We start from the raw sequence: 14,322 nt of genomic DNA, 5'->3' as shown, positions 1-14,322 counted from the left end.
TCACAAAAAAAAGCTGTAGGTTAATCATGTAAGTTTGTATGACTACAGAAAAAAACAAACCTTTCACTATTATTTTCTCCATCAACATCTTCATCTTCATCACATGGTTTCAATAATATGTCTGCAGTCTGTTGGGAAAAAAGTATGTTCAGAGACATTTGGGAATAGCTCTCTCAACAGAAAACATTTCCATAATCATCTCTGACCACAAAACCCCCTCAAGAACTAAAAGCTTCTTGTGTATGGGAATGGAAATCATGCTTTTTAACTATGTGACATTTTCACATCGCAAGGCCAGTGACCAGGTGTTTTAACCACCAGAAGTCAGGCAATGACTTTCCACCTTCAGACAAAACATTTTTTATTATTTCTTCAATAAAAGTGGTACCTAAAATTGTCACTCGTGACATGAAGTTTGGGGTGACTAAAATCATGGCAGTTTGTACATCCTAATCTCAAAAACAGTTGTGCCCAGCATACATGAAATGAAACAAGTCTGACAAACTTTTTAAAGGAGCTACTAATCCCTGTTACTAAATAAAGCAGCAACAGAATTGGAAGGAGATGAAGAAGTGCTGTCAGTTCTATGACACCATCTCACAAAACAAGTTTAGATGAATCTGTGTCACCACTTTGTTCACTGGAAGTATTTATGCCAAAGTACTTGATTTCTTCAGAAAAGTGTCTTATTTGGGGAAATACAAGAAATTTGAAATATAAAACATGTCATTTGGTTTTAGACTTCAAGAATTCTCACAAAATTATTTTTACATGTCTGAATATAATATGAAGTTACCAGGAAAGTTCAAACACATCAACAACTGCCAGTTTTATGCTGCTTACAGCAACTTACACCCTTATCAGAAAAAACACCATTCTTCTGTTGACATTATTTCAGTGCTTAAGTCAAATTCCAATTTGGGGAAACAATTTTTAATTACAGTGCATTTGTCATACTCCAGCAGATAATTTCCACCCTGGAGATGAGCTGTATAAGTCTTGCATAGTGACACTTACTGGAGCTGTGGAAACAGCTGCTTCTATTTCCATTTCAGGCCAACAGGAGAACTCATGTGCAGAGCTTTCTTTTCCTACAACCCTACATGCTCCTGTCAAACTCCTCCACACAAGAGAATCACCACATTTCCCTGCAGCCTCTCCCCAAAAGGGAAAACTAATAACATTTGAAACAGTGTATTAAGAAGTTGGCAAAAACTAACATTGAAAAAAACCCCAAAAACTTCATGCCAAATTGTGACTGACAGCCATGGACAGAAGTCTATCAAAAAGCAAAAAAGGCCAAGAATGACATCAGGTGTGACACCAGAAGTATTTCTACTGTGCACTCCCAAGCATCATGTTCCCCCTTTATATCCAACACTATGTTTCCTACATTTTGTGCTACAGAATAACAATCCAATTATTTTTTTAGAACAAGTTTTGGCATTAAAGCATGAGGAAAGAACCAGGACAATGAATACATTCTGTGAAAATTAATTTACAGAATGGGATTCCAAAACAATAGGCTAGTTTGTGGGAACAACTGGAAAATCTGGCTTGCTAGGTGATTGAAGAGAGTTATTTGGGATCCCCAAAAGTAAACAGAAGTCCAAGAACAAAACACATCACAATAGTGAAAAGCACTACAGAAACATTTTGTTTTAATAAAAATACAGATTCCAGATGACTCAGTTTCACTATGCTAAGACATCCATTCCCATCTTTTCAAGTTCAAAGACCCATTAAATTCTTCTAGTTTAATTGAAGTCTACTAACAATAGGCTTGCTTATCTGGTTATCTTTCAGGAAACCCTCAGGAAGATTTATGGGCTCAGAGGCAAAAAGCTGAAAACCATTGCAGAAACTTCTCTGCATGTAACATGTAACAAACCTCTCCACCCACAGAAGTCACCATTCAGATTTTTAACAGCAGAAGTGTTGGCAAAAAAAAAAAAGAACTATAGATTTGATTCTTTTCATTAGAAGGGCTTATCTGACAGCTGCATATGTGCTACTTGATACAGAGTGGATGAATACTCTCCTCTCTTGCACTTCACTATTACCCTTGATTTCATTTTTGTCAGCACATATTTTACAAATTCCTTGATTGCATCAACTAGGGAAGGGATAAAGATGTGCTGAAAAGAACAGGACATCTCTGCCTACCACAGAAGAACTAGAAACAGAGAGGAAAGGCTGTAATTAGCTAATGATAAACCACACCTTCCTAGCACAAGCACAGCCAAGAGGCCGCAAAGTCTCAAGGTGACTGCTACCCCTTCCTGATCCATGCAAGGTAATTGTGGGCTATGCTGCAATCTCAGCTCTACAGCTTCTGCTCCTCAGGAAGCCTTTACTAACACAGATGCTGTACTAACCAGTGCTATGCCACCTCACACACCGACTTACCTCAGCAGAAGGAAGGGCTGGTATCTGTGAAAGAAGAATGGCATAATATCAGAGAGGGTACAAACAAATTATACCAAAATACATAAAAATTTCTCAGTGCGTGTGGCACAGCAAGGAAGACACCTGAATGCACATAGCAAGAGCACCATGTAGTCATCAGAGCTCTGAGGAAACTTGGATCTCTAGAGCACTAAAGTTGCAGCAACTAAGGATTTGAGATTCAGGAGACTCTTCCTCTCACCTGAATGCTTTCTTCTTCCTCAGTTACAGTATCATGTTTCATAGCTTCACTGTCTAAATCAGTGCAAACCAATACTTCAGAGCAGCCTCCTGTGTTTTCACTGCTACCAGTGTCATTATCTTCAATAACATCATTCCTAAAGATACAAACAGAAAGACTTTAGAAACCTTCAAAAGAAAAAAAAAAAGTAGAAAGAAAATGCTTTTTTCCCCCTTCCTTAAACATAATCAAATATCAGGATGTTTTTTGTTTGGGTTTTTTTTTTGAACAGAATTAATTCTGACCTGTAGACAAAAATTAATTACTTATGTGATGTTTTGTACATCCATACATGATAGACATATTAAAATGTATTTATTTGGTTCTTGTCTGAAGGGGCAGGCATACACCCCATACTTACCACACCAACCTAAGAAATTAAAACAACAGAAGCAATGACATCCTGAAACTACAGTGACTCAGTGACACTGCTGTGGATACACTCCTCTCAGTACCACAGCCAGTTAGTTTATAGCTACTGTTCCACTTGAGTGAGAAATCCCATTATTCCTAACATTTAATCTGCCAAGACTTCAACTTAAGGCATGTAACATTACAGCCAGATTAAAACTAATCGACACCATATTTGTATTCACATATATTTTTTATGTGCCACCACCCCATTACCACATGACTCTGTCATTCATCACAAGCCTTTGATTTCTTTGCCTTCCTTCTCCTCAAAAAGAATTCCAAACTGTGTAAAGAAAGCTCCTTTTCTATCAGATATAGAGATAATACACAGGATGGGTTGAAAATTAACATTTTAACTCTTCTTTTCTTCATTCCAGCCATTTAGTATTAAGAAATTGGTACTGGATCATTGCTATTTTTAGTTCTTAATTTAACTGTGTATTTGCCTTGTTCACGGACTGCTGCTTTAAAGAACCCAGACACCCCCTTGAAGAATGATATCATGTATCCTCTCTTACAGTTAATCCACAGTGGAATGATGATCAGAAGCATTTGGAATAGTTCCTGTGCCAGAGGAGGATACTGGTTTCAAACCGGCAGTGATGGCACTTGGAGCCTCCCCCTCTGAGATCAGCCAACCTTTACAGCACTTACACTGGGACTGAAGGAATTCAGCTGCTACAGGGCTGTGAGGCAATTACCCACTTACAAATTACTTCAAAGACATTGAATCTTTAGCACTAAAACTCAGATTTAATTGATCATTACCAGCAATGATTATTACTTTTATGATCCACTGCAAACTTTATTCCTGTCTTCTAAAACCACTAAAGATTGAACAATTTAGAAAAGAGCATTTGAGTTGCTGAACACTTCATGTATTTCAGGCTCTGTTCACGTATTCCACTCTCAGCAACTAAGAATTTTAGGTGCTGAAATCTTAACAACATGTTTTTGAAGTCTGGGTATTAATCACGACTACTTATTTTTAATGAAGCACCAAAATGTACCAGCTTCCAAATGCTTCCATGGCAATCACTACATTCAGAATCTGTCCTCATTTACAAAAAAAAATAAAATCTGATCAAATAAGGTTGAATTCCATGCAAATAGACCCACCGTGGTCATTCTATCCATTTTTGGCTGTTTTATTCCCACTGGCAGCCAGAGCAATAAAGTAGCTATGACAGAGTTATGAAACTGAAAAATAGCTTTAATACATTACAATTTTGTTGTAACTCACATCCATGAGATAAGAATGAAAGCACTTGAGTAAATTTAAGTTCCTGTGCTACTTGCACAGAATTCAGCAGTAGAGCAGATAAGATTTCATGGCATTTTTAGCTACAAGATCAATTTAAAATATTTGCTTCAAGAGCTATTGATTACTGGCATCTGATAGAAGTTGATTAATTTTAAAATAGATAAAACTGAAGTCAACAGAAAGTCGTAACTTTTGGGATGAAGTGGGGGATTTGGATAGGTTTCTTTGGAAGAATTAAGATACACAATCCTAGAGAATTCGTTACAGACACAAGAAAATCTTACTGGTTGTTAGATCCTTCCTCATCCCCACTGGGATTTTTAGTTTCATTGTTACAGCCCAGTCGTTGTTGCTGTATATGTTTCAGATCGTTATCTAAGCTGCTCTGCAGGTCGAAAAGATGCTGTTCCACAGCTGCTCTGATTGTTCTTTCTAAAATGCTAAAAAGAAAAAGAGACAGGCAAGTCCTATTAAGAACTCTACTTTTGCATTGATTGATTACACAAAAAGGCCAAGATAAACTTTACATGACAGGAATCTTTGATGGCAGTACTTCAAGGCAAAAGAGACTAACTTTTCCAAAATGGCAGTGGAAATTACTACACTTACTATTTTTGAATCCAGATGATTTACATAAAGTATTATGAAGTTTATCAACAGTATTTTAAGAGTAATCAACACATTACAATAACTAACCTATTTTTTAACAACTATATACAAGAACTTATAAAAGCCTATATATTAATGTTATAGTAAAATCCTGTGTCTGTAACAGGTCAGAACCAACCCTGGAGCAGGTTCCACTTATGTGGCTGCACCCTCTCCTGAACAGGGCTGTCATCTTAAAAGGCAAAAGCCAACAAACAGCAGAGACAATCAGCAAGTACGAGATGAAGGACACAGGATATACCCAAAATTTCATCAAGAACAGTATTCTTTAAAAATAGACTTACTCTGCTGAGCGCCTCTCAGGCAGCTCATCAAGAGGTCTTATACACAAAAGGACTCTAAAGCACACAAGAGACCTTTAAAAATCCTCCTGTAAAAATCTTAACCTATTTATTCCCCTTTTAACTCAGAAATTGTGCTTTTGTTTTTCTTCCAAATTTGTACAAAGAATTCCACTGAACTGTACTCAGCATCACTGGTGCTAAAATTACAATATGAATGCCATTGTAAGGTTAAGTAAAAAACTTATGATGTATCTAAGTGTAAAACCAAAGTTTTGGATTCTGGATGCAAGCACACTCTGCTGTCATGCTCCTGCAGTCAACAACACTGACAGGCATTTGGTATTTCCTGTGGTAGTGTTAAATGTCACCAGTGAAATCCCTCATACTAAAATATGTTCCTTCATAAATGTAATCAAATCTACTGCATTTTTTTGAAAGGCTACATAACTTCTATGCATGTTCTAGTAAAAGCACAATTCAAACATTTTATATTTTCATTGTACTTACTCTGCAGAGGCTGGCAAGATACTTATGGGAGAGATATGAGCACTGCAATAAAGAAAGAAAAAGTTAACATAATGCAAAAACTTGTCACACTAAATAGAAGTCTTGAAGTCAACAGAATGCAACCTAAAAAACAGTTAAATATTGCATATGATGCAGCTAACAGAAGTAGAATAAACCTGTAAGGAACACCCTGATTTGCAGTACTTTATTATTTAAATGACAAAATCTAAAAGGAGCACCATCACAAGGCAGAAAGATGTAGAAGCAGCAATGCAGACTTCTGTCTCTCAAGAGCCAATATTTGTTGTGTTGTGAAACTCCAAGCTCTCAGATGTATGGTCTTTCCCATGGGAAATACTAATCATTTTGTAGTCAAACATTTCCTGACACTTGCTTAATAATGCAGATTTTAACCTTGCTGCCTAAAGCAAATTCCAAATAACTCTTTCCTCCACAGGTTCTTCTCACTGTTGCATAATTTTGTTCTCAAATGCTCAACAGGTCAACAACTCTCTGAGAACAGCTACAACATTTCAAGTAGATGGCAGATTTTGAGACAGGAGCCTGACTTTTATAAAGCATCTGGAAATCTCCAGGCAAAGCCACTTCAGCCTAGAATGTTAAACTCCTTGAGAAGGGGTGGGAGGGTGGAAATCAGTTAATTCATATGTGTGGTCCCTTTACAATTTTTCATTAATAAGGTTTAAATTTTATTATAAACAGAATATTTAAAACTTTAGATAAAGTGATAGTAGAGAATAAAAGATGAGAAATCTACTATAAACAGCCATGAGTTGCAACACACACACACATCTCACTCAGAAAAAAGTTAGTATTAATTTCAGCTTAACTTGGAGGCAGGGAGGGAGGTAAAAAAAGGCTTTTTCTTTCTATTACAGATAACCAAGCTCAAAAAGCTGAGAAAGGTTTTATTCTACTCTTTACCATGCAACAATACTGTTGCCGAAGTTGATTTAAAATATTATTTTCATGAATGCGTAAGGTAAGCCCTGAAATACAAGGGAGCTTGTCACTCCCCTGGAGAACTGAGCAAGTTATGACCTCTGTGAGGTGTCTTACCAGTTTTGACTGCTATGAGCCTTGCTTGCACTAAAAATGCAGACAGTCTCTCTGTTTACCCAAGAATAGTTTCAACATAGCAGAGAATACCTTGGTTCGAACTTATGATGTTTATTAGTAATTCCACCACCAGAGAGAGAAAAATCACCTCAAGCAGACTTTCCTTCCTCCAAGTGGATGAAACACAAGCAATAAAGGGCTTTCAATTAAACATAAGCTGATGAAGAAAGTGGTGAAAGTATTTATTTAAAAATAACTATACCAGTTTGTCTTCAATACCTTGTACTGGGCAAGAGCAGAGTGCATAGCATTTAAACCCCATATGGCACAAGTGAACAAGCAGGTGCTCATAGATGCTTTTAATTTCTTTTCTTCCCTTTTTTTTTTAAATGGAAACTGGCTGACAAATCAAGTTCATCTTATGATTTCTGTGTGTTTGCCTGGTGAAAAGCCAAAGCTGGTCTATTCCAAATGCATTGACAGAACAGGCAGCACTCAACTACTATTTCAAAACAGACATAGCCTTGGGAAATTAGAACCTGACATAGAAGCCAGATCTTGTAGCCACTGATTTCAAAGCTGCAGATCAAATAGCTGAGGGGGAACAAGCTGACATTCTGTATTTTTCTTACAAACAAAAAAATGGCAGGAGGTAGTTTGCAGCTTAGGATATTTACATTTCATTTGTATTTCCATGAACAGAAGTTCAGCATAACCCTACGACCTGTATGAAGTCTGTTTTCTGATAAACATACTTTACATTAACAATACTTGAAATAAAAAATGAAAATATGAAGCTACAAATTTAGCTTCATGAACAAGGTAAGAGAAAAGAAGCACAATCTTGGAAAAAAAATACAGTTATACTTCAAAATATGAAAAATGTAGTTTTTAAGTATCCATCTCAGTAAGTTCTACAGAAGTTGCATTATAAAAGGTATCCTTGTATTCTAAGGGTACAAATACACAATTGTGTAGATTGAAATTGATTTACTATTAAAAAAGTCACTCCTTGAACAAATTGGGAGGAAAAAAATGAGGCAATTAGAGCACAGAACACTGCAACACCCTAATTGCAAAACAGAGCAAGAAAAACTCAGTCAAGGGCACAAGTACAAACACTATTTATAGGAAACTGTGATGACTTGAAATCATTTTATTCTACCACTTGAGACAATGAGGAAATGTGTCAAGAATAGGGAGAATCAAACTCATCTCCAAAGAATCCAGATGATTTCAGACATGGTTCAGAACAAAATTTTCCATCCCAGTGTGTAACCTTCAACCCTCAGCACAGGCTAGTTCTCCCTGCTTTTACTCAACACCTTTGGGAGCATTAGAGGTACTCAGCAAAAGCTGTGCATAAATCAGCAGTATTACAAAGCCTAAAGAATCCTCTTACTACACGAAGAATATCTTACATCTTCAACAAATCATTATAGCAATTAAGCACTTTGTGAAACAAATGTGACAATCTTAGGTGAAAAGCCATTCATTAAACTTCTGAGCCCTCCCACTACAGTTCAAGGATACTTTTTAAAAGCTGCAATTTGTAATGCCAGACAGAGCCTTAATGCAGCATGACACAGCAAGACACAGAAAGGTAAACATCTTTGTTTCATAATGCTAACTCCCTTCTGAGAATCCCTCCAGCACTGGCTCCCTATCCAGAAACGGTCCTGGTAAAAATGTAGCTTGAGTAGAAAAATACATTAACTGGAGATAAAACATGTCCAAGTTTTTCTTGGTAATTTCCTGACCACACACAGATTCTTATTTCCCATTAAATAATCAGTTGTGTTATTATTTCATTTAGTATCTCCAAACCACGTTTAATCTCACATAATTTTGAAGTTAAAGCCTTACTTGCAATCATAGAAAAACAACATTTTCTTTCATATATTTACCTGTGCAGCAGAACTTTGCAGGCCATTCTGATTATTTTTGCTATCCCCAAAGAGCACTTCATGTAAAAATGCTTCATTTGGAAGCCAGCAAAGCGTGCTGTGGGCTGCTGGCTGTGCATGCTGCTGGCTGTGCTCCGGGGGCTGCCTGTGAGTGGCACCTCTGGAGTGCTGCACTAAACCCTGCAGTCTAAATAGAAATCGACTGCAACATGAGGTCACTCCTGACAATAAGCTGCCCAATCAACACTTGAAAGCTCTGCTAACGTGTTGTTTACAGATTTTCCAGGATGGAAAGAGGAAAAAGTATTTGGATGCTAAAAAGAGCACTACATTAAAATAATAATGTATTTTTTAGCAAGGTAGGCAGCTCTTCTATTCAGTCAGCTATACCATGCATTTTGTCTCCCTTGGCAGGTGTTAGCATTAACCCTTCTCTCTGATCAGAGCTAATTAAATCACAAAAGGGTTAACAAAAATATCACAGAAGTAGTGAGGATGTTGCCCTTGTCACTGCATTTAGTAGAAACAAAGAAAACTGTTTATACAATTGTATATATATGCCTGTCATATCTCAGTTTTTACACATATAATTTTGAAAAATCCAAAACCAAAGAATTTTTGTATTAGTCTTCTGACTGACAATATTTAAGATGAACTGCCCAATTAAAGCAAATGCTTCTTGGCAAGGCTCATGGATGAAAAATTTGGAATAATGACAGAGAAGGATTCTAAAGTACTTATTTCAACAGCATGTCTTAAAATTCAGCTGCAAGACTGAGTCCGTGATTCTTTACTCCAAAAGTCAGGACAGCAGAAAGGAAAGAGCCATGGGGAAAAGGCTTCTGGTAAAGGAGAACAAGTTTCCTTTACGTGCTCATCACCAACTCGTGAGCAACAAATGCTCCCTGCTGCGTAATGGGCTCAAAGATCACAGGTTTATTAGAAATACCATTTTCAAGCAGTCACTAAACCAAAGTGCATTAATGATTATTCACATTCTCACAAGATCTCTAACTCAAAGTCAAATTAACACCATGCAGTGTAAGAAGGTCATAGGTTTCAGCAAGAACAAACAGATTGAGTAGAGAAAAAAGGCAGTGAGCAAAACTAGAAGCAAGTTACAGTCCAAATAACAAGAAGGAAGGTCAGATACCCCATTGTACAAATCAAGGTAAACAATCTCTTTTAGTACTCTTCATAGATACCAAAATACACAGATATTTGATTCCCAGAATCTAACAACAGCAAAAAGGCAAAAAAACCCCAGCTTAAAGAAATGCAAGAATCACATTTAAGATCTACTTCTCCTCCTCCTTCCTGTATAAGCTGCCACAGGCTCTATATCAGGACAAAGATAAATAATCCAAATAAACCTGCATTAGCATTTGCTTTCTTAATTATTATTTTACTTCACATCAAGAAACTAAGACCAAAAAAAGGCCACTAAACACGTACATAAAAGTCATTAGGTTTGGGAAAATATTTACAATATTTATAGTGGTTAAAAGTTTATTAAAGAGCACTTTCTCATTCACTTTTTTGTTTTTAACTGTTTCCTGCCATTGTTCTGGTTTTACAGTCAAAATTCTCCTTCTCCTAAAGGATTCCTCCTTATCCTTCTCCACAAATTATGTAAAATGCCAACCATAATTAATGCCTATTCATTTTAATTAACCTTAAACATCAAGTAAAAATGTTTCTCTTCAAGCTACCCAATTTAAACTCTCAGACATGTTGAGTTTGTCACTACCGCTGTGTTTACACATTCCAGAATAACCTAATACCTGTGAATAGTTAAACTTAAACTTCTTGTAAAATTAATTCAAACTAGAAATAAGAAGCTTTATTACTGATAATTAACTATTAAAATATAATTTCAATTACAAAACAAATCATGATTCTGTCATTTGATATTTTATAGCTTCTTGTCATGAAGCAGAATGAAGTATGCAGCCAGCAGCTGAACAGAGTCCAACCAAAAACCCATATTTTTGATACTACCTATTCTTAGGCATAACTTACTTGTGATTTTCCCTGCATTTCTTCTGCTTTTAGTCACATTTTTACTACAGATTCCTCCTCACTCCTCCCTACAAGTTCTTACATGCAATGCCCATACCAAACACATGCTGTAGAGGGGAAGAGGTAAAATTCACTGTCTGTAGAATGTGAACTCAAAGTACAAGTAAAGCAGACTTAAAAATAAAACCTTGCATACTACAAACAAGCAAAATATAAATCTGTGTATTACAAGCAAGCACCAATAAGCTCTCAAATCAAAGTATGATTTTGTGTTTACACACTTTCATGAGAATTGCTCTTAAAAGCTGGGTCACCCTCCAACATTCCTACCTACATCACATTTTGCAAACCTGCCCACAGCTCTCCAGCACCACGTGACACAAAACAGTCCCAGGATTTCCCATTGGAAGGATGATATAGAACAGGTTTGGATCTACCAGTATGCAAGTTCTTATTTCTCCTGTAAAATTTACTTTTTAATGAAACTGTAAAGTGGTATTAACTTTACAGTTTCATTAAAATATACCCTTTTTACCTTTCCCTGTATAAATCCCCATGCTTAATCTGACCTGAGTTCTAAAGGTATTACTTTGCCGAATTTGGGAACAGATATTTTAACACATATTTTACTATTACAAGAACTATATCTACTTCTAAAGCTACAGTTTGTAGACACCAACATTTATCTCAAAAGTCTGGCAGCTGCTCTCTCTGACAGAATAAATTCCAATCCAAACTTTAAATCCAAACTCCAAGGCAGAACCAAGTTACCTTGTTGATGCTGTAACATTCCTGGAATCTGAGAGACTCCCTGTCATATCTAGATGCACCACAGCTGGCCTTTCAACAGGTTTCTCTGTGCTGTCTTCTGGAAGTTCTTCTGACTGCTCAAGCTTTACATCTTCCTCTTCTTCCAAGAGATCATTGATCTAAAAAACATTTAATCAAAGTCAATGGATTGTAAAGTTCTGTTCAAGAGGTCCAGGGAATTAAAAGAGCATGATAAGTATGAAAGTAACGTGAAGAAGAAGAAGAAGAATGTTTTTCAATTTTAGGAAAAAACAGGCACACTAGACTTGCTTTTATGTAAAACTGTAAATTCTACACCATTAAAAAGCTACTCTTAAACACTGGACAAAAACTGAAAAGCAAGAACCACCTCTGATGCCATGAATGAACACAAGCAGAATGAAGAAACGATAAAATCTCAACCACACTGAAATCATGAACTACAGAACCTTTCTTCTTCTATGTCTAACACAGATAATTCTCCTCTATTCCACAGGTAGCCTTATTCAAGTACCAGAAGCATTTTCAAACCCTCCTAGGGAAGGCAATACAGAAATCTATGAACCCAAACTTCAAAGCTGGGACTGAACACTTACAAAGTATCTGTGCTCATCTATTTTTGTTTCTTTGTTTTCAAACACAGATGTGTTAACTGAAGCAGCAAAATATTTCAAAAGCAAAACAATATAGCCAAGTGGCAACTCAAGACAGCAGACTTCATTTTTTAAAAAGTAACTATGTCTAAAATAGGAAAATGTAAAGAGAAAAAAAGTGATTGTTTGACTCCCAAGGTGCCTCTGCAATTGATTACTGATCTCCCATCCTTGCAAACCGAAAAATTAAAGCAGCAGCCTCATGAAAATATGCTTTATAGTATCTGTCAGGAGTGTAAAACAAAAACATTAAATTAAGAAAAATTGAAACTTCAGAAGTTTAAGATTACACAGAAGACAGAGAGGAGGTATTTGTTAGTTTTTAAAAGGAGTGTAACATGTTACATGGCACTACATTCCAGGCAAGAAATGCACTTATCCTTGATTTTCCTCTGTAATTGCAAGAGGATGTGCCAGTGAAGCAAAGGCAAGCCCACCCACACACTGGGGCAGCTGCCAGCGGGGCTGTGCCCGGCGGGGACAGCGGCCCTTCTGTCCCCACCGCACCAGCCCGACAGAAGTGCACTGTTGACATCTGGTGGAGACACCACGAAATTAAAGGGACACCCCACCAGCCCTCCAACTAAGGGAAAAAACAAATAAAACCACACACCAAACAGATTTTGTGCTTAGGAAACCCTTTTGCTGGAACATATAACAAGGCACAGCCAAGCCAGCAATTTCAAAGCATGAGAGCACATAGCAGCTCTGGTTTACAGAGCAGTTATCCCAACTCAGTGACAGTCCCCAGCCTCCAGCTGCAGGGGTCATGTCCCAGCTTTGTTCAGCAGCTCCCTGCAAGCAGCAGGGCTGTGGCAGCTCTCAGTGCCAGACCTATTCCTGCATGGAGCTTTACAGAGCAGCAGCATTTACTCAAGGAGCTGATGCTGCTCACTCCAGAACCTGCTGCCCACACCTGACACAACAGACCAACATCTACTGCAGGGAAGAGGAAGCAGCCAACAGCGCCTTACCTGTTTTGCTAGAGGAGAGGTTTGTGAGATAGGCTTTAAAATTCACTACTCTTTTTTACCTACCTCAGCAACTGCTTATTTTTTACCCTTTTTCCTCTTTACAGAAAATACATCATTTTCAAGTCTTAGAATCAGAAATACTTAGAATTCCAAAACTTTGGCACAGGAAAGCACCACTGATATCATCAAGTGCACTTCGAGACCCTGCATGTTCCTGCAAGACACACCTAGAAATACTATTGACCAAAACCAACAGAGTTGTTCTTGATTTGATCAAGAAACTGTCATTCATTCCTGAATTGGTAATTAGAAAGCTGTTTATAACAGTGTCTGTGTTGAACAGGATATCACTATGTCTTTTCCAATATAGCACAGCTATACTTACTACAAAAGCAAGAATTTCAAAAGCATTAAGAAAATTAAGAAAATGCCAGGTTTCAGTCTGCAAGAAACTTCTAAGTCATACTAAAGACACTGTATATCAATAAATCTTTCATAAACACAAATGTGTATGATGGACAGTTAAGTGGCAACATATAGCTATTCAAAATATTCTTACCTGTTCAGTTATTGAGCTTAAATCATTAGTAGATGAAAAATCTTCCTCTTCATTTTCAAAAAACTCATAATAGTTCTCCAGAAGTCCCGCCATTATTCTGCTAACTATTTCTTGTTCTTTCAGATCCTCCACATCTGTGTAAATGCTAAAGATTTCAATACTGTTTTAGTTTAAAAATCTAAATGCAACATTTCCCCAAAGAACACCTCTGAGTGTCTTCTATGACTAAGTGCTACACTTCACACCATTATCCCCATTCTGAACACACAAAACTCTAAGCATGCCTTCACAATACTGTCTTATAAAGCTTTATACTATTTTATATTTTAAAATGATGAATTAGAAACTATTTAGTCAATTACCTTTTCATAAGGAATATTTAAAAGTCAAGTATTTTCCTGTGAAGATGAAACAACAGTGTAAGCTGGTACTTTACCAGCCTTCTCCTGGAACTGTTTTCTTGCTACAAGTAGTAGCCTTACGTACTATCACTAAAATATTTGAACCTCAG

The 14,322-nt window shown here is 36.9% G+C and overlaps 1 protein-coding gene across 4 annotated transcripts in view; it reads right to left on the bottom strand.

Annotated features, from left to right (window-relative positions):
* FAM13B (family with sequence similarity 13 member B) overlaps nt 1-14,322 on the bottom strand; it is a 44,909-nt gene that overhangs the window by 15,382 nt on the left and 15,205 nt on the right. For all 4 annotated transcript variants that reach the window (XM_015641609.3, XM_015641606.3, XM_015641607.3 and 1 more), the window contains exons 6-12: nt 13,812-13,956; nt 11,608-11,765; nt 5,828-5,869; nt 4,652-4,807; nt 2,651-2,786; nt 2,410-2,433; nt 61-128 (exon numbers count right to left, since the gene is read on the bottom strand). In XM_015641609.3, the coding sequence (XP_015497095.1) occupies nt 61-128; nt 2,410-2,433; nt 2,651-2,786; nt 4,652-4,807; nt 5,828-5,869; nt 11,608-11,765; nt 13,812-13,956 (729 nt within the window). The remainder of the gene's footprint in view (nt 1-60; nt 129-2,409; nt 2,434-2,650; nt 2,787-4,651; nt 4,808-5,827; nt 5,870-11,607; nt 11,766-13,811; nt 13,957-14,322) is intronic.

Source organism: Parus major, chromosome 13 (genome assembly GCF_001522545.3).
Source record: "Parus major isolate Abel chromosome 13, Parus_major1.1, whole genome shotgun sequence".
NCBI lineage: Eukaryota > Metazoa > Chordata > Aves > Passeriformes > Paridae > Parus > Parus major.
Note: the sequence above shows the minus strand (reverse complement) of the source record. Positions and strands in the feature narration are given on the sequence as shown.